This window comes from Oncorhynchus mykiss, chromosome 1 (genome assembly GCF_013265735.2).
Source record: "Oncorhynchus mykiss isolate Arlee chromosome 1, USDA_OmykA_1.1, whole genome shotgun sequence".
Classification (NCBI taxonomy): Eukaryota; Metazoa; Chordata; class Actinopteri; order Salmoniformes; family Salmonidae; genus Oncorhynchus; species Oncorhynchus mykiss.
Genome location: NC_048565.1, coordinates 23,851,440 through 23,872,913, shown reverse-complemented (window position 1 = coordinate 23,872,913; position 21,474 = coordinate 23,851,440). Strand labels below are relative to the sequence as shown.

The window sequence follows — 21,474 nt, the reverse complement described above, 5'->3', positions numbered from 1 at the left end:
TCCAAGCCTCTCTCCTCTCTCTTTTGCAGCCCTGAAGAGCAGAGATTGCTTTTCTATTTGCATGCCTTAGCCTTTTCACCTCTCCATCGCTGGTCTGTGCATAAAAATGTATTTAATCATTATATAAGATAATTATGTGGTAATAGATAGAGACTGGTAAATCTGTTTATTAGATATTATTTACCAGAGTTCTGTTGAATCATTATGTTAGGTAATCTTCCATAAACACTCTTAATACTGTAATAATAATAATGTAATGCACATTAGTTTGACATGATATCAGAGGAATAACATTGACATACCTAACTTAAATTATTTACATTTTACATCCAAAGTTAAGACATTATTGAAAGATACAGATGAAGAGGATGCTGAGTTAAACATCTCTATGTTATGACAAGGTGAAGGTGACAAGGTCATAGTGACAAGGGCATAGTGACAAGGTCATGTTCTCCTTTTCAAAATGGCACTGCAATGGATAGCAGCCGTTTTACGGGCTCCTGACCAATTCTGCTATTTTGTGTGCTTTTTTGCGCTGATCAAATATTTTGTACATAATGTTTCTGCCAATGTTTCCTATGACCAAAATAGCTTTTGGACATCAGAACAGCGATCACTAACCTCGATTTAGATGAAGAAAGGCACAGGGTGAACCCAAAGTGCAAAATATAAAGTACTCAGGAAATAGTAGGAGAGATTCCTCTCAGGAAAACAAGTAACATATGCAACGACCAACAAAGACAAATGGCAGAGGGAGTATATATACACTGTGATAGAGTGGGGATTGGAACCAGGAGTGTGTGATGATGACGAGACAAGTACGGGGATGATGAGTGAAGGGCGTTTACCAGCAGTTGGTTCGGCAGCAGCTAGAAGGCCAGGCGACACCGAACGCCAGAGCTGGACAGGAGGGGGAGCCAAGTGAAGGCTGGTGTGACACATGTCACCCGCGAAAAAAACTCTAAATCACCTTTACTCCACACACAGAAATGCATACAAAGATCGCCTTCCATTTGGCAAATCTGACCATAATGCTATCCTCATGATTCTTGCATACAAGCAAAAACTCAAACAGGATGTACCAGTGGAAGTGGTCCGAAGAAGTGGATGCTAAGCTACAGGACTGTATCGCTAGCACAGACTGGAATATGTTCTGGGATTCATCCTTGAAAAGTTTATCACATCAGTCACTAGCTTCATTAATAAGTGCATCAACGATGTTGTCCCCACAGTGACAGTACGTACATATCCCAACCAGAAACCATGGATTACAGGCAACATCCGCACTGAACTAAAGGCTAGAACTGCCGCTTTTAAGGAGCGGGACACTTATCCGGACGCTTATAAGAAATACTGCTATGTCCTCTGATGAACCATCAAACAGGCAAAGTGTCAATACAAGGCTAAGATCGAATCCTACTACACTGGCTCTGACACTCGTCGAATGTGGCAGGGCTTGAAAAGTAATACAGATTACAAAGGGAAACACACCCACGGGCTGCCCAGTGACGCGAGCCTACCAGATGAGCTAAATGCCTTCCATGCTCGCTTTGAGGTAAGCAACACTGAACCATGCATGAGAGCACCAGCTGTTCCAGATGACTGTGTGCAAGACCTTTGAACAGGTTGACATTCACAAGGCCGCAGGGCCATACGGATTACCCGGAGGCATACTCAGAGCATTTGCTGACCAACTGGCAAGTGTCTTCACTCACATTTTCACCTCTCTCTGACCCAGTGTGTAATACCTACATGTTTCAAGTAGACCCCCATAGTCCCTGTGCCCAAGAATGCCAAGGTAACCTGTCTAAATTACTATCGCCCCATAGGACTCACATCGGTAGCCATAAAATACTTTGAAAAGCTGGTCATGGCTCACATCAACACCCTTTTCACAGATACCCTGATCCCACTCCAATTCACATACCGCCCCAACAGATCCACAGATGACGCAATCGCTATTAGCACTCCACACTGCCTTTTCCCACCTGGACAAGAGGAACACCTATGTGAGAATGGAGAATGCTGTTCATTGACTACAGCTCAGCGTTCAACACCATAGTGCCCTCCAAGCTCATCGCTAAGCTAAGGACCCTTGGACTGAACGCCTCCCTCTGCAACTGGATCCTGGACTTCCTGACGGACCACCTCCATGTGGTGAGGTTAGGCAACAACACATCCGCCACGCTGACCCTCAACACTGGGGCCCCTCAGATGTGCAAGCTTAGTCCCCTCTTGTACTCCCTATTCACAGACTTCTGCGTGGCTGCACATGACTCCAGCACCATCATTAAGTTTGCTGATGACCCGACAGTGGTAGGTCTGATCCGTGATGACGATTAGACACCCTATAGAGAAGGGTGGTACCAGGACAACAACCGCTTCCTCAATGTCAGCAAGACAAAGGAGCTGATCATGGAATTCAAAAAACGGAGTGCCGAGCACGCCCTCATTCACATCAACAGGGCTGTAGTGGAACGGGAGCTTCAAGTTCCTTGTTGTCCACATCACTATGGACCTAACATGGTCCACACACCCCGCACAGTCGTGAAGACGGCACAGCAGCGCCTCTTCCCCCTCAGGAGGCAGAAAATATTTGACATGGGCCCTCGGATCCTCAAAAAGCATCATCGCTTGGTATGGCAAATGCACCACCCTTGACTGCAAAGTGCTACAGAGGCTTGGTGCGGACAGCCCAGTACATCGCTGGGACCGAGCTCCCTGCCATCCAGGACTTCTATATCAGGCGGTATCAGAGGAAGGCCCGAAAAATTGCCAAAGACTTCAGCCACCCAAGCCATAAACTTTTCACTCTGCTACTGTCTGGCAAATGGTACCAGAGCATCGGCTCTCGGACCAACAGGCTCCAAGACCGCTTTTACCCCGAAGCCATAAGACTGCTACATAGCCAGACTCCTAAATAGTAAATTAATGGTACCCAAACTATCTGCACTGACCCTACGCACATTCAGTAGACTATATATACAAACCATATACACACTCACTCAAACATACTACATTGACACTGCCAAACAAAACCCACTCACCCACATTCACATACACTACATATGCACACATACACAACACACACACGCAGACCGACACAACACAAATGCACAAACATACACATTATACACCCACACTTTTCCACTCATTATTTGCTGCTGCTACTCTGTTCTTTATTTTACTCGCCTAGTCACTACCCTGCCTTCATGTACATACAGTATATACCTCAAATACCTTGTACCTCTGCCCATTGATCTGGTACTGGTATTCCCTGTATACTGGATACTGTAGCTCCATTTTTGTGTATTTTATTTTATTCCTCATGTTACTATTTTATTTTTATTTTTATACTCTGCATTGTTGGGAAGGGCTCGTAACGGTAAAGTCTACACCAGTTGTATTTGGCCCATGTGCCAAATAAAATTTTATTTGATTTTGACATATCTACCGCAATTATCTCGTACCTCTGAATATCGAATCGGTAGTGGTACCATGTGTATATAGCCAAGTTATCGTTACTCATTGTGCATTTATTATTATTTATTTTATTATTACGTGCTTTATTTTTCTATTATTTCTTTATTTTCTTTCTCTCTACACTGTTGAGAAGGGCCCGTAAGTAAGCATTTCACTGTTAGTCTACACCTGTTATTTACGAAGCATATGACAAATACAAATTTGATTTGATTCTAGTCTCTCTTCAGGTGCTCTCCCTATCACACGCTCAGCTGGCATGTTGTCGATGTGTTTATCCTGTCAATTACCTGGGATGAGATCAGACTGAGCTGAGCTGGGTATAAATAGAATGAGAGGACTAACACGCTAACCTCACCTCTCTCAGTGTTGTGGGTTGTGCGGTTCCTCTAGTCCAGTGGTTCTCAACCTTTTTTGGTTACTGCACCAATCACATTTTGCGCTGCCTGGAGTACTCCAGAAGTACCCTCTCATTCTTTCTACCAGTAGACCTATGGTTGTATGAGTTTTTTCAAGTACCCCGAGGATAGCCCAAGTATCCTGAGGGATACACGTACCCCTGTTTCCGAACCAATGATCTAGTCTATACTCTGGACCCAGATAGGCAGTGTAGGCGGTATGGGACTCATTACTGGTCCCTCCCTGGAAAAATAGTGTTTTTGTACAGTAGGCCTCTTATCAAATCAATTGTGTGCCCTCTAGCTCACCTATCTCAGGTTCTCGCCTTCATTGGGTGAGTCCCAGCAGATATTATCTCACAATGGCTTCCAGGGCCCATAGGAGCAATTATGTCCCGACACCTTTGTCCTTAGAGCTCCAAAACACACACATACTCAAGTTACAACCCAGCAGCCAAAGTTATTGTCACACCTCCAGTACGCCAAATCAGACACAATGTCCAATAGGTTAACAAATGCCATTAGCAAAATGTGTGTGTGTGGGCCTGCTGTGGGGCTGTGAGGGAATTTGAGCAATTTGTCAAAGGCATGGAGCGCCTGTGGTTCGGCTGAAGCCACACAGCTGATAGCTACTCTCAATGACCGAATGACAGTCACCATCCTCCATGGGGAAAACATTCCATGCTGATTCATACTCATTCTCATCACCATCACCCTCACCGAACATTCTCTCTGAAACATATCCGTGGACCTTTACAAACAGTCAACAGCAAAGAAAGGGTTCCCTATGTTGTTGTCAAGTGAAATAACAGCAAGGATATGTAGACCAGAATTGAACAGAAACCTACTCTCTTGACCTGCCATCAGTTTAAAACGATTATCAAGTGCACATCTTAGTTGTTTATTTTATCTAACCTTTATTTAACTAGGCAAGCCAGTTCAGAACAAATTCTTATTTACAATGGCGGCCTACCAAAAGGCAAAAGGCCTCCTGCGGGGACCAGGGCTGTGATTAAAAATACAAATATAGGACAAAACACACATCACGACGAGAGACCACAACACTACGTAAAGAGAGACCTATGACAACAACACAGCATGGTAGCAACACAACATGACAACAACATGGTAGCAACACAACATGGCAGCAGCACAAAACAGGGTAAAACCATTATTGGACACAGACAACAGCACAAAGGGCAAGAAGGGAGAGACAAATAAAATAAAATACAATCGTATTGGTCACATACACATGGTTAGCAAATGTTAATGAGGTGTAGCTAAATGCTTGTGCTTCTAGTTCCGACAATGGAGTAATATCTAACAAGTAATCTAAAAAATTCACAACAACTACTGTCACGCCCTGTCCGTAGATTGCTTTGTATGTTTCTAATTTCAGTTTGGTCAGGGTGTGATGTGGGTGGGTATTCTATGTTGTATGTCTAGGTGTTGTGTTTCTATGTTTAGGCCTGGTAAGGTTCCCAATCAGAGGCAGCTGGTTATCGTAGTCTCTGATTGAGAACCATACTTAGGCAGCCTGTTTTCCCACTATGGGTGTGGGTAGTTGTTTTCTGTTTTGTGTATTCACCAGACAGAACTGCTTCGGTTTCGTTTCATTCTCTTGTTGTTTTTGTCATTCAGTGTTCTGTTCTATTAAATAATCATGAACACTTACCACGATGCGCTTTGGTCCTCACCTTCTTCCACCTCCAACAGCCGTTACAACTATCTTATACACACAAATGTAAAGGGATTAATAAGAATATATACATATAAATATACGGATGAGCGACGGCCGTGTGGCATAGGCAAGATGCAGTAGATGGTATCGAACACAGTATATACATATGAGATGAGTAATGTAGGAAATGTAAACATTATTAAAGTGACGTTATTTAAAGTGACTAGTGACACCTTTATTAAGTCCATTTATTTAAATAGCCTGAGAGTTGAGTCTGTATGTTGGCAGCAGCCACTCTATGTTAGTGATGGCTGTTTAACAGTCTGATGGCCTTGCAGTTTTTCAGTCTCTCGGTCCCAGCTTTGATGCACCTGTACTGACCTCGCCTTCTGGATGATAGTGGGGTGAACAGGCAGTGGCTCGGGTGGTTGTTGTCCTTGATGATATTTTTGGCAATCCTGTGACATTGCGTGCTGTAGGTGTCCTGGAGGGCAGGTAGTTTGCCTCCGGTGATGCGTTCGACAGACCTCACTACCCTCTGGAGAGCCTTGCGGTTGAGGGCAGTGCAGTTGAGTGAGTGTTTTAGGTGACAAGACAAATTTCTTCAGCCTCCTGAGGTTGAAGAGGCACTGTTGCACCTTCTTCACCACGCTCTTTGTGTGGGTGGACCATTTCAGTTTGTCCATGATGTGTACGCAGAGGAACTTAAAACCTTCTACCTTCTCCACTACTGTCCTGTCGATGTGGATGGGAGGGTGCTCCCTCTGCTGTTTCCTGAAGTCCACGATCATCTCCTTTGTTTTGTTGACGTTGAGTGAGAGGTTATTTTCCTGACACCACACTCCGATGGCTCTCACCTCCTCTCTGTAGGCTTTCTCCTTGTCGTTAGTAATCTGGCCTACCACTCTAGTGGTGTCTGCAAACTTGATGATTGAATTGGAAGCATGCATGGCCACGCAGTCATGGGTGAACAGGGCTCAGGAGAGGCCTGAGAATGCACTCTTGTGGGGCCCCAGTGTTGAGGATCAGCGGGGTGGAGATGTTGTTTCCTACCTTCACCACATAGGGGTGGCCCGTCAGAAAGTCCAGGACCCAGTTGCACAGGGCGGGGACGAGACCCAGGGTCTCGAGCTTAATGACGAGTTTGGAGGGTACTAAGGTGTTAAATGCTGCGCTGTAGTTAATGAACAGCATTCTTACATAGGTATTCCTCTTGTCCAGGTGGGATAGGGCAGTGTGTTGTGTGAGGGCGATTGCATCGTCAGTGGACCTATTGGGGTGATAAGCAAATTGGAGTGGGTCTAGGGTATCAGGCAGGGTGGAGGTGATATGATCCTTGACTAGTCTCTCAAAGCACTTCATGATGACAGAGGTGAGTGCAACAGGGCGATAGTCATTTAGTTCAGTTACCTTAGCTTTCTTGGGAACAGGAACAATGGTGGCTATCTTGAAGCATGTGGGGACAACAGACTGGGATAGGGATTGATTGAATATGTCCGTAAACACACCAGCCAGCTGATCTGCACGTGCTCTGAGGACGCGGCTAGGGATGCCGTTTGGGCTGGCAGCCTTGCGAGGGTTAACAAGTTTAAATGTTTTACTCACGTTGGCCACAGAGAAGGAGAGCCCACAGGCTTTGGTAGTGGGCTGTGTCAGTGGCACTGTATTGTCCTCAAAGTAAGCAAAGAAGTTGTTTAATTTGTCTGGGAGCAAGACGTCGATGTCTTTCTTTTTTTAATAATGTGTTTGAGCCGTTGAATTGCGACTTTACTTTGTCTCTATACTGACGCTTTGCTTGTTTGATTGCCTTGCGGAGGGTATAGCTGCACCATTTGTATTTGGTCATGTTTCCAGTCGCCTTGTCATGATTAAAATCAGTGGTTCGCTCTTTCAGTTTTGTGCGAATGCTGCCATCAATCCATGGTGTCTGGTTAAAAAAGGTTTTAATAGTCATAGTGGGTACGACATCTTCAATGCACTTGCTAATAAACTCGCTCACTGAGACAGCATATACAGTGGGGCAAAAAAGTATTTAGTCAGCCACCAATTGTGCAAGTTCTCCCACTTAAAAAGATGAGAGAGGCCTGTAATTTTCATCATAGGTACATTTCAACTATGACAGACAAAATGAGAAAAAAAAGAAGAAAAAAAATCACATTGTAGGATTTTTAATGAATTTATTGGCAAATTATGGTGGAAAATAAGTATTTTGTCACCTACAAACAAGCAAGATTTCTGGCTCTCACAGACAATTGGTGGCTGACTAAATACTTTTTTGCCCCACTGTACATCAATGTTATTGTCTGAGGCTATCCGGAATGTATCCCAGTCCACGTGTTCGAAGCAATCTTGAAGCCTGGAATCCGATTGGTCAGACCAGAGTTTTATATACTTTTGCACGGCTGTTTCCTGTTTTAGTTTATGTCTATAGGCTGGGAGCAACAAAATGGAGTCGTGTTCAGATTTGCTGAATGCAGGGCGGGGGAGAGCTTTGTAAGCATTGCGGAAGTTAGAGTAGCAATGATCCAGAATGCTACCAGCTCGTGTCGCGCATTCGATATGCTGATAGAATTTAGGAAGTCTTGTTATCAGGTTAGCTTTGTTAAAATCCCCAGCTACAATAAATGCAGCCTCAGGATGTACGGTTTCCAGTTTACATAGAGTCCAGTGAAGTTCTTTCAGGGCCGACGAGGTATCTGCTTGGGGGGTATACACAGCTGTGACTATAATTGAAGAGAATTCTCTTGGAAGATAATGTGGTCGGCATTTGATTGTAAGGAATTCTAGGCCAGGTGAACAAAAGGACTTGAGTTCCTTTATGTTGTTGTGATTACACCATGAGTCGTTAATCATAAGGTTAATCACCCCGGCCCTTCTTCTTACCAGAGAGATGTTTGTTTCTGTCGGCGCGATGCATGCAGAAACCGGGTGGCTGTACCAACTCTGACAACATATCCCGAGTGAGCCATGTTTCCGTGAAACAGGGATTGTTACAATCTCTGATGTCTCTCTGGAAGGCAACTTGTGCCCTAATTTGTGCCCTAATGTAAGAAATAATACATAAAAAAAACGAATAACTGCATAGTTTTCTAAGGATCTGAAGCGAGGTGAACTTCTCTGTCAGTGCCATCTTACAATACATCACGCAAAGCAGCTACAACTGTCAGTAACAGTGTCCATGATTGAGTCTTTGAATGAAGAGATTGAGATAAAACTGTCCAGTTTCAGTGTTTGTTGCAGCTCGTTCCAGTCGCTAGCTGCAGCGGACTGAAAAGACGAGCGACCCAGGGATGTGTGTGCTTTGGGGACCTTTAACAGAATGTGACTGGCAGAACGGGTGTTGTATGTGGCAGATGAGGGCTGCAGTAGGTATCTCAGATAGGTAGGAGTGAGGGCTAAAAGGGTTTTATAAATAAGCATCAACCAGTGGGTCTTGCGACGGGTATGCAGAGATGACCAGTTTACAGAGGAGTATAGAGAGAGAGAGAGAGAGAGCTTCCTACTGCCTGAGCTATGTTGTTGATGTAAATTGAGAAGAGTGAAGGGCCTAGAATCGAGCCTTGGCGTACACCCTTGGTGACATGCATTTGCTGACAAAGCAGATGTTCTGATTTTATACATTGCACTCTTTGAGAGAGGTAGTTAGCAAACCAGGCCAAAGACCCCTCAGCTTTGGGGACCTTTAACAGAATGTGACTGGCAGAACGGGTGTTGTATGTGGCAGATGAGGGCTGCAGTAGATATCTCAGATAGGTAGGAGTGAGGGCTAAAAGGGTTTTATAAATAAGTATCAACCAGTGGGTCTTGCGATGGGTATACAGAGATGACCAGTTTACAGAGGAGTATAGAGTGAGAGAGAGAGAGAGAGAGCTTCCTACTGCCTGAGCTATGTTGTTGATGTAAATTGAGAAGAGTGTAGGGCCTAGAATCGAGCCTTGGGGTACACCCTTGGTGACATGCATTGGCTGACAAAGCAGATGTTCAGATGTTCTGAGGTAGTTAGCAAACCAGGCCAAAGACCCCTCAGAGACACCAATACTCCTTAGCCGGTCCACAAGAATAGAATGGTCTACTATATAAAAAGCTTTGGCCAAGTCAATAAAAATAGCAGTACAACATTGCTTAGAATCAAGGGCAATGGTGACATCATTGAGGACCTTTAAGGTTTCAGTGACACATCCATAACCTGAGTGGAAACCAGATTGCATACCAGAGAGGATACTATAGACATCAAGAAAGCCAGTCAGTTGATTATTGACAAGTGTTTCCAACACTTTTGATAAACAGGGCAAAATAGAAATAGGGCTATAACGGTTAGGGATTAGCTTGATCTCCCCCTTTAAATAAAGGACGAAACGTGGCTGCCTTCCAAGCAATGGGAACCTCCCCAGAGAGGAGAGACAGGTTTAAAAGGTCAGAGATGGGCGATTATAGGGGCAGCAACCTTAAAGAACAAAGGGTCTAAAACATCTGAACCAGATGTTTTTTTGGGGTCAAGTTTAAGGAGCTCTTTTAGCACCTCGGACTCAGTGACCGCCTGCAGGGAGAAACTTTATAGTGTGGCAGGTGAAAAAGAGGGAGGATCATCAGGGCTAGTCGCATTAGAAGGGGTGGGAGATGAGGAAATGTTGGACGGGCAAGGAGGCAAACAAATAAATCTAGATCTGTGAATGTTTCTGACCTAAGTGAATGTGTGTTGGGATTTGGATACTAACAGGGATGGCAGCAGAACAGAATCAGCATGATCGATCAGGGGAAATTGTCTATGCTGCTCTATCTGCTGAACCGAGTGCACTGACATGTGACCTCTGGTAATGTTAACACAGTCACAATTTACACTTCCCACATGTCATCACAGTTATATCATCAGTTAGGCAAACCTCATACTTTTGTAGGCCTTCTTTTGTACTTCATCCATAGTTTTATTCAATGTGTTATTCAGTCTGATCCAGAGGGGTTGGGTTAAATCCGGAAGACACATTTCGGTTGAATGCATTCAGTTGAGCATCTGACTCAGTATCTCCTTTCCCTTCCCAGTTCATTAACTTTAATATGCAGTGCTTTCATATGATAACATTTGGAATTTGGCATATAATGGAGTTGGAATATCTTTGTGCACTGTGCTCAACATTTTGAAAATGCTATATTTGAGAATAGATTTTTATTAGCGTGTGTGTGCTGACCCATCAGGTTTTTGGTACTGTAGTGCAAAAAAAGCTTTAACTAATGGTGACATCTACTGTTTTTTTATGGAAAGTGCAAGGCCATATTTTAGCGGGGAAAAGGCCCCACAACAAGCTCAGAAAACTTGAAAATCTCATTAGGTGAAATTCAAGATTACCATATGCAAATAGCCCTTAATGTTTATGATTACCAGTTGTATGAGGTCAAGGAAGGAAATGCCATTAGATAATACTCAAACATCAAACAAGTGCATATTTATCCATATATGAATGCAGAGATTCGAAATATGTGTGCATAATATATTTCTAAAGACGTATAAGGGTAAGCCTACTTTTTTAGGCCATAGTCCGAACAAGCTACTGTACAGCTCAACTGTATATAAAGGCCATGTTCATGGACCAAACGAAAAACAGAGTGACGCAATGAAAATGGCAATTCCAGAAATTCACAAACTTCACTCTTCTGCTGCTCCTCTTACACTAATATCATTTTGAAAAGACATTTGAAGACAAATTATGACATATGTGTCTGTCTTAAAAACAATCAACTTCTTCAACTCATACACTTTAGAGATTGACTTGCGCTTTACAAAGTACATTCTCGTTTACCAAATCGGAGACGTAAATATTATGAGCGCATGTGAAAAAGATGTGTAGGCTAGTGCAGATACTTTTCTGACCAATCACACCAGCAGCTGGGGTTACTGACAAGCTGTAGTACACCCAATCGACGTGTATGTTTTTAGCTGATGGGTTTAGCTGGCAGTTTGGAATAATGTCACGTTCAAAACAACTGGGAAATCGAATAAAAAACGAGCTTCGACTGGGAAAATATTTTGAACGGTCATCCAACTCGGAATTGCAAGCCGGAAACTCTGGCATCTTGTTAGATCTCAGACTTTACTACCTGAAGATGACTTACATCATGATTTGATCTCGTTTCCCCTAAATTCACACTTGTCTTTAAAGCACCAAAGTTACCCAACATCTGTTTTTCGCGATTTCAGGGATATGACAGGATGTAATGGGGGGGGGGGGGGGGGGGGTATTACTTGAATTGCATTTCAAAACAGCTATGGGGTCTTTATAAAAAGGATAGGTCTAAACCACTGGGAACTCAGAACTCGAAAATCTCCGACTTCAGTGCGTTCAAGAGAACTGGGAAATCTCCAACTGGGAAAAAAGTTTTGAACGGTCATCCAACTCGGAATTCGCTGTCGGAAACTCTGGCATATTTCTAGAGCTCCGGCTTTCCGACCTGAAGATATCTGACGTCATGATTTGACCTCGTTTTTTCCGAGTTCCCAGTTGTTTTGAAAGCGCCAATTGTTGTTATTCGTCTGGAACGAATATAAACGCGTCCCTGTTTAAGTTTACGACCAATAGGATTTAACTGAATCGTTTGCGTTTAAACTTTAACCCCTATGTTACTGGCTATAGTTTATAGGCTACATGCAGTTTATGGTCTTCTTTATTGGCAGACACTCAGAATTTCAACGAATACCGTGCGGATTCCCATCGAAAATGATTTTCTTACACTGGAAGTAAATGATCTATGTGTGTAATACTCATATGGTGTTTTGTTATTTAAATCTACTTCATGTAGTACTTGTTCCATAATCGACTGACGTGGGGACCTCGGAGGGTTGGTCGAGAAAGCCTGGATGACTGGATACTACGCTGAGCCTCGCAGTACAGTAACCCTACTCATGCTTTTGTTTATAGACTTTCAAGTGATTATCGCTTTGGTTACATATTTCAACAATGTCGCAACTGGCCTGTAAACAAAGAAAGACGACGTGCTGTAATTTATTTTCCCGAAAACTCATGGTCGTGGATAGTCTACATTGAATACGATTATTGTCAACCAAATAACCAGCGTCATTGATCCAGGTGGACGTTTACTAACTGTTCAGGCAGGTTTCTGCACGCTCTCTGTTTAAAGGTTAGGCTACTTGTACCGTAAATGGAGGTTTGTCTTGACTAATTTTTGTATTACCATTTTATTATTGTTAGGCCTAATCGCAATCAACAAAATAATCCATGTTTAAACGTATGAGTCGATTTTAAAATGGTTGAAAATCGATGCTCCGTTCAAAGGGAAGGGGTCTACCGCTGGTTTTCGATATTGAACTCGGCCCAGAGAGCTGAGTTCATTTGTGGTCTTTTGGACCTCTGTGTTCCCATCGAACTACGCTTCCTCGGGTCGTGCTTGGAAGATTTAGCCCGCAAGGACTATCACTCCCTCAGGGATGCCGAGATCAAAGCCAACAACCCCGCTGACCTCTCGAACCTTACCAACATCACGGACGAGGTCGTGAGGAGCAAGCTGCTTATCTCCCTTGCACTTCTCAGCTCCGACAATCGAGAGGCTGCGGGTGTTCTCTTCCGAACGCTCACGCACATCGACAGCATCATAAACAACTACGGCCTGCAGCTCAACGATGGACAAACGGATGAGCAGTTCCTTCTCCTCTTCACCATGGCATCCAATCACCCGGCATTCAGCTTTCATCAGAAGCAGGTGCTAAGACAGGAGCTGACCCAGATCCAGGAGATCCTGCAGGTCACCTGTGGAGAGCAGCAGCCCGGGACTGGTGGCTGCGACGGGACTGGAGCGCTGGACACCCTGTCTCCCGCCACTAACATCCCAACCTACATCACTGCGCCCACCCTCGACTCCTGTCAGGTCGGGTGTCCATGTTCTCATAAGGTAGGTAATATATTGTCCTCCCTGTTGTCACTTGATGGCCAGATATATGAATGGTATTGTGCCACTTACAAGTTTGAGCAACCATCCAAAACACAAAGTTCTAGGATAGCCTACACTTGTAGAAAATAGGTACTATCTAGATCTTAAAAGGGTTCCCATATGAGAACCCTTTGAAGAACCCTTGTTGGTTCCAGGTAGAACCCCTTTGGTACCAAGTAGAACCGTTTTGGGTTCCATGTAGACCCCAACATGGATCCCAAAATGGTTCTACCTGGAACCGAAAATATTTTTTACTTGGAACCAAAAGGCATTCCCCCATGGGGACAGCCGAAGAACCCTTTTGGAACCCTTTTTTCTAAGAGTGTACCTAACAAGCCAAAAAGTTAGTGAGTGTCAGTGCTAGGAGGCTAACCAGAATCATTCAACAGCTCCCTACACTGTTCTGGTTCTGGGAGTGATGCATCTTGTGGTACAGGCAGCTATCGTACCCTCTTTTGGATGAAATGATCAAACGAGGGGACATTTTTTTGTACATACACTGTTGGCCTACATTATTTATAACTGATTGAGAATAGATTGTTGTTACACTGTAATTACGCTAATACGCCTACACCTTTTACTTGTGTGGGTTTTTCCAAAAGTAGGAAGAGAATGATAACATTCTAGCCCTACCCCCATTTCTAGGTCATGTTGAGACATACTAGGGCAATTCTACGATAACAGAAATGATGCCGAGACTCAGATAGTTGACTTTAAAATGTGTGTCAAACAAAAACCACTGATTGCAAAGTTAAACAAACCATTTAACTTAATGCACAAGGACGACTTAATAATTTCTACAGTAAATTTGACAAAAACACATTTACTATTTTTTTTGTCATTTAGCAGACACTCTTTTCCAGAGCAACTTACAGGAGCAATTTCTTCACCTAGTCAGCTCGGTGAATCGAACCAGCTACCTTTCAGTTACTGGCCCAACACTCTTAACCACAAGGCTACCTGCAGAACAGTGCCGATGCAAAGTTTGGTAACACAATGACTGCACAAACAGCACAAAACGACATTCTGTTATCAAAATGTGCATCTGCGCTGTTCTTCAAGTGTGTTTTTGTTAAGTCTTCATGGACACTTTTTGAAGTGGTCCTGGTACATAATAGTTGTATGGTTTGTTTAACTTTGCAATTATTGGTTTTGGTTTGACATACATTTCGACGTGAACTATCTGAGTCTGAGCGTCATTCTGTTATCATGGAATTTCCCACTACTAACAAATGTGGCCTAAAAGGAACTAATTGAACTAAACAAACATGCTTTTTTTCTGGTCCCCCCAGGGGCATATCTGTCTGTTGTCCTCAACCATTGGTGTCCTGAACATTCACTCATACACTCTGTCTGTAGATTCAGCATGACTTTTTACCTCTTTGGACAACCAGATGTTAACACAGCAATGTGGGATTATGAAACCTTGTTAACAAAATATACAGCTTTCTTTGCTTTTAGGATTGTGACATTTATTGCAAAAAGGTATAAATGATATTATGCCATTTTAAGGGTATTTTGTCATGCATCAGGAATATTATTGTTGATAAAATAAACACCTCAAGAAACATCTGGAAATGTCATTACCCTTCTATTTACAATATTACAGTGTGTGTTTTGTGTGTGTGTATATGTATGTGTGTTTGTTTGAGAGAGAAAGAATGAAGAACACATAAAAGGCTAAATGTAATGCTTCAAAAGAAAAGTTAACCTTACTACTTCAATTAGATTTGAATACATTGGCACACAGACACAGGTTAACTTTTTTCTATTCTTAAACAAAGGCAGGATCATTACAAGTGCCTGTTTGTCAATGTGTTGAATCAGAGACACCCAGCAAACACATAGGGCTGTTCAAACATGTGTTTGAGGGGAAAGTACCCTGGCAGCTCAAAGGAAGGCGCTTGGTTGTATTTAGTGTTTTGTTGGTCTTGGCCTCCATTAAGTGCAGGTCAGCACATTTCTCAATGCTGAAATCAATCCTGTGTGAGAGAGACTCAACCCTCCAGTGAATCACCAGGAAGCTCTAGTCTCACTGCTGCTCTCTCTGACTGTTTGGAGAAGCATTTACGTTAACCCTAACCCCGATCAGACATGAAACATAGCTAAACCACACACACTTCTTAGTGGTGTTTCATCTGCCATGACCTGTGCTACTGCCATGTCCATTTCAGTTCTAAATCTAGCCCAGGCAGCTAGCATCTCTCCTAGCAGCAGGACCTTCCCTTTCCCCTGAGAAAAAGAGCAGATTTGGCAGGAATGGATGCGGATGTGGCAGTAGCACACTGTAAAGAACGCTTAATTGGTTTCAGAGCTCGTCTGTGTGTTGCTGTTGCTGCTTGGTTGAGCATGTGTGCTGTTTTACCTCTGCTCTTATACACATCAGCCTCACCACTTACAGGGCTTCAAAGAGGAAATATGCAAAATACATAAAAAATATTTGGCTGGAATGAAGATATTTGGACTGCACAACCTTAGCTAAGACATTTTTAAAACGTCTCTCCTTTCCAGGAAACTAGTTAGTTATATGCAGCCCTGTGTTTTGGTTTATCATGTCACATGACGTAGATTTGATCATTTGACAGAAATTAGAATTGAACCAAAAATGAAAGCAATTATCTGAGGATGGTGCTGGACCATCTGAAAGAAAAAGAAAATAAGACAGTATGTTGAAAAACCTTTAATAAAAATCCAGGTCATGTGACATGATTAACCAAAATACAGGACCCTAGTTCAGAGTGCAGTGGCTATTACTCTCCCCTAGCTGTCTTGACAGCCTTTCATGATACCTAATCACAGAGCAAGCAGCACAGACACCTGCTCAGTGTGTCACAACCACACACCGTCTATGGCCATAACGTATAAATCAATATAGACTATATGATACTGCAAAAGAGCTATAATATTGTGAGAATCAGCTGCCGTATTTGTGGCTACCTTACTAATGACAGCTTTTCTTCACTTAAAGATGCACTCTCAAACTTTTGTACAATTTCAGTATCAGTTTTTTTGTACTAAGTCATCCACTTGTGTACTACACAGGGCTCAAAAGTGTGTCCAAAATGTTGCTGTGCGAACAGGACTTTTATTTTGGGAGCAAAAAAAAAAATCCAATAAAAAAGCAATGCCTAAAAATATTTAATTGCAATACTCTTCTCTTCACTGCTCAAATAAGACAGACTGAAACATTGTTTACAAATCATAACCAATCATAATGCTACAAATGTTTAAATGCAGCTAATTCAACCAATCAAACACCAGTCACAACCCTTTTCGCAGAATTCTTCCCCCAGAACTGTGCCACCCTTTTCTGTCAGCTAATTAATGGCATTAGCTAGCAAGATAGCTAGCAAGAACAACGCGTGGAATTGTACCTTTATTTAACTAGGCGAGTCAGTTAAGAACAATTGAAGCTTTCTTTAACAAATGATGAAATGATCAACCACAACCAGAAGAAGATGATGATGAGGACAATGTAGCAGATGCTGCTACTGGACCAACTCCTCAGAAAAATAAAAATATCTACATGTTTCTAGAGGGGTTGCTGCACAATGTTCTGTGAGCACAATGTTATGTGAGTACTGTAAAACGCGTGGAGTAATAGCAGCAGGGAGGACTTAATTGCCACAACCTAAAACACAAGTTTTTGCTAAAATATAACTTTAAGCCAAAAGCACATCAAGTGCCGGGACAAGTACATCGGGGCAGGGGCTGGAGCAACATACCTATGTCTACCAGCCGTATTTGACAGCCAAGCTGGTCAACAGGTTAACTGACCTAGAGATGAAATGTATCACCGTTTACCACATTGCCAAAGAGGAGATGGCCTTCACCAAATTCAGACTGATGTTACTCACCCAGAAAAATAGTCGATTTCAAATCAACCCGACATATGGAACAAGGTTTATTGGCACCATCCTTGGGACGTCCCTAAACTCTAACCCTAAAATAAAGTCGTTTTATAAGGTAGATTCTAGATCAAAGAAATTGATTTGTTCATGTGACTGGAGACTGAACATTTATTTCAGTATCCACGTATCAGTTCATAGTCAGCATGTTACATTACTATTATTAGCTACATAGTTAGAAAAATAAAAAATTATACAATCTGTTAGCCGAATGCAGTATATCATAACAGTTTGTGGTTGGACTTTTAAATACAATAAAGGTTATGTTTTAATCACCTGTATAAATATGTTTGTTGTTTCACTTTTGCACCAAATCAATGTTCTGTTTTGTATATTACATTTGTTTGTCCAAAACTAATCACCTATGTAAATATGTTTGCAGTTGCACTTTTGAATACAATAATTAAAATATGTTTTTATTTGAATGTCTTGCCCACTCTCTAGTGATGCGTTCTACATCATCAAAGTAACAACGGATGACAATTAAGAACGATAGGACAGTCATTTGCAGTAAAAAATAAAGTAAAACATTTTCTGGTGCTCCTACCTACCAATGAATTTATTTAGAGCCCTGGTACTACGTCGTCTATTTCATGTGATATGTTTCGAATTTTGCAATTTGTATGATATGTTACGAATCCAAGTTGTGCAATATGACACAAGGTAAAAATCTGACAAGGTACAAATCTGTCGTTCTGCCCCTGAACAAGGCAGTTAACCCACTGTTCCTAGGCCGTCATTGAAAATAGGAATTTGTTCTTAACTGACTTGCCTAGTTAAATGAAGGTAGAAAATGAGGTAGTCACCTGGAATGCATTTCAATGAACAGGTGTTCCTTGTTAAAAATGTATTTGTGGAATGTCTTTTCTTCTTAATGCGTTTGAGCCAATCAATTGTGTTGTGACAAGGTAGGGGTACAGAATTTTTACTAGGATTAAATGTCAGGAATTGTGGAAAACTGAGTTTAAATGTAGTTGGCTAAGGTGTATGTAAACTTCCGACTTCAACTGTAGATTTTCAAGCAGATTTAAGTCAAAACTGAACCCTGTTTGGTAAAATACCAAGTCCGTATTATGGCAAGAACAGCTGAAATAAGCAAAGAGAAACAACAGTCCATCATTACTTCAAGACATGAAGGTCAGTCAATACAGACATTTTCTGTCGAGTTGTGATGATGTGTGGGTGCTTTGCTGGTCACATTGTCTGTGATTTATATAGAATTCAAGACACACTTAACCAACATGGCTACCACAGCATTCAGCAGCGATACGCCATCCCATCTGGTTTGCGCTTAGTGGGACAATCATTTGTTTTTCAATAGGACAATGACCAAAAACACACCTCCAGGCTGTGTAGGGACTATTTGACCATAGAAGAAGAGTGATGGAGTGCTGCATCAGATGACCTGACCTCCACAATCATCCAACCTCAACCCAATTGAGATTGTTAGGGATGAGTTGGACTGCACAGTGAAGGAAAAGCAGCCATCAAGCACTCAGCATATGTGGGAACTCCTTCAAGACTGTCGGAAAGTTATTCCTCATGTATAAAGTTATTCCTTATTCCTCAGCTGGTTGAGAGAATTCCAAGTGTGTGCAAAGCTGTCATCAAGACAAAGGGTGGCTAGTTTGAAGAATCTAAAATCTAAATTATATTTAGATTTGTTTAACACTTTTTTGGTTACTACATGATTCCATATGTGTTATTTCATAGTTTTGATGTCTTCACTATTATTCTACAATGTAGAAAATAGTAAAAGTAAAGAAAAACCCTTGAATGAGTAGGTGTGTCCAAACGTTTTACTGGTACTGTAAGTATTCACACCCCTGAGTCAATACTTTGTAGAAGCACCTTTGGTGGTGATTACAGCTTTGAGTCTTGGGTGTGTCTGTATACGTTTTACACATCTGGATTTGGGGATTTTCTTCAATTATTCCTTGCAGATTTTCTCAAGCTCTGTTAAGTTAGATGGGGAGTGGCGGTGAACAGCAATCTTCAAGTCTTTCCACTGATTTTCAACAGGATTCAAGTATGGGCTTTGGTTGGGTGACTCAAGGACTTTCACATTCTTGTTCTGAAGCCATTCCAGTGTTGCGTTGGCTGTATGCTTGGGGTCATTGTCCTGTTGGAACGCAAATCTTCACCCTCCCAGTTTAAGGTCGTTTGCACTCTGAAGCATGCTCTCATCAAGGATGTACCTGTAAAGTGCATTCGGAAAGTATTCGCTTGATCCACATTTTGTTATGTATATTAAAAACAAATCTGCATCTATCTACAAACAATACCCCATAATTACTAAGCAAAAAAAAGGTTTTTATAAATTTTAGCAAATGTATAAAAAATAAAAAACAGAAATGCCTTATTTACATAAGTATTCAGACCCTTTGCTATGAGACATTAAATTGAGCGCAGGTGCATCCTGTTTCGATTGATCATCCTTGAGAACAAGATTGAATTATTTTGCCTGAATGCCAAGCGTCACGTCTGGAAGAAACCTGGCACCATCCTTACATTGAAGCATGGTGATGGCAGCATCATACTGTGGAGATGTTTTTCAGCGGCAGGGACTGGGAGACAAGTCAGGATCGAGGGAAGATGAACGGAGCAAAGTACAGAGAGATCCTTGATGAAAACCTGCTCCAGAGCACTCAGGACCTCAGACTAGGGAAAAGGTTTACCTTCCAACAGGACATCGACACTAAGCACACAGTCAAGACAATGCAGGAGTGGCTTTGGGACGAGTCTCTGAATTTCCTTGAGTGGCCCAGCCAGCGCCCAGACTTGAACCCGATCGAACATCTTTGGAGAGACCTGAAAATTACTGTGCAGGGACTCTCCCCATCCAACCTGACAGAGCTTGAGAGGATCTGCAGAGAATAATGGGAGAAACTCCCTAAATACAGGTGTGCCAAGCATGTAGCGTCATATCCAAGACGACTCGAGGCTGTAATCGCTGCCAAAGGTGCTTCAAGAAAGTACAGAGTAAAGGGTCTAAATCTTTATGTAAATGGAATTTTTAATACATTTGCAAACATTTCTGAAAACCTGTTTTTGCTTTGTCATTATGGGGTATTGTGTGTACATTGATGAGGGGAAAAAATGATTTAATACATTTTTGAAGAAGGGTGTAACGTAACAAAATGTGGAAAAAGTCAAGGGGTCTGAATACTTTCTGAATGCACTGTATTTTGTTATTTGTTAAGCACATTTTTACTCCTGAACTTATTTAGGCTTGCCATAGCAAAGGGGTTGAATACTTACTGACTCAAGACACTCTTTTAATATTTTTATTTATTTCTAAAATGTTCTACAAACAAAATTCCACTTTGATATTATGGGGTATTGTGTGTAGATCAGTGACACACAATCTCAATTTAATACCTTTTAACTTCAGACTGTGACACAACAAAGGGATGTGGAAAAAGTAAAGGGGTGTGAATACTTTCTGAAGGTACTGTATTCCTCATAACAATTCTATCTCTGAGATCTACAGACTGTTCCTTGGAATTACAGATAATTGCATTTCTGGGGTGCAGAGATAAAGTAGTCGTTTAATAATTATGTTAAACACTATTATTGCACACCGAGTGAGTCCCTGCAACTTATTATGTGACTTGTTCGGCACATTTTTACTTGCCATAACAAATGTTGAATACTTATTGACTCAAGACATTTCAGCCTTTCTTTTTTAAATTAATTTGAAAACATAAAAAACAAACATAATTCCACTTTGACAGTACGAGGTATTGTGTGTGACAAAAAAAAATCTAAATTGAATACATTTTTAATTCAGGCTGTAACACAACAAATGTGGAAAAAGTCAAAGGGTGTGAATACTTTCAGAAGGCACTGTATGTGATGACAATGATTTTCTATGTTTTGTTTTGAAAAAATAATAGTGTCCTAAGAAAATTACCCCATAGGATGTCATCAGAGGTCATTTTCAAATAAAGTCAGTGATTTCCATACGTCTGTGAGTGTGATCCTGTCTCTTACCTCTGTAAGGCATAATACATGAGGGAGATGATTATATGACAGTGAGTGAGTAGGGCAGTCTGAATGACAGTCAAGG

General features: G+C 41.9%; 1 protein-coding gene across 2 annotated transcripts in view; it reads left to right on the top strand.

Annotated features, from left to right (window-relative positions):
- Positions 1–11,884: 11,884 nt before the first annotated feature.
- The window catches only part of LOC110511130 (zinc finger CCHC domain-containing protein 14), a 39,374-nt gene continuing 29,784 nt past the window's right edge, over positions 11,885–21,474 (top strand). Inside the window, exon 1 of one of the 2 annotated variants that reach the window (XM_036972417.1) lies at positions 11,885–13,431. In XM_036972417.1, the coding sequence (XP_036828312.1) occupies positions 12,814–13,431 (618 nt within the window). In that variant the 5' untranslated portion in view covers positions 11,885–12,813. Of the gene's footprint in view, positions 13,456–21,474 lie in introns of both variants that reach the window. The other variant, XM_036972413.1, reaches the window with a different exon arrangement.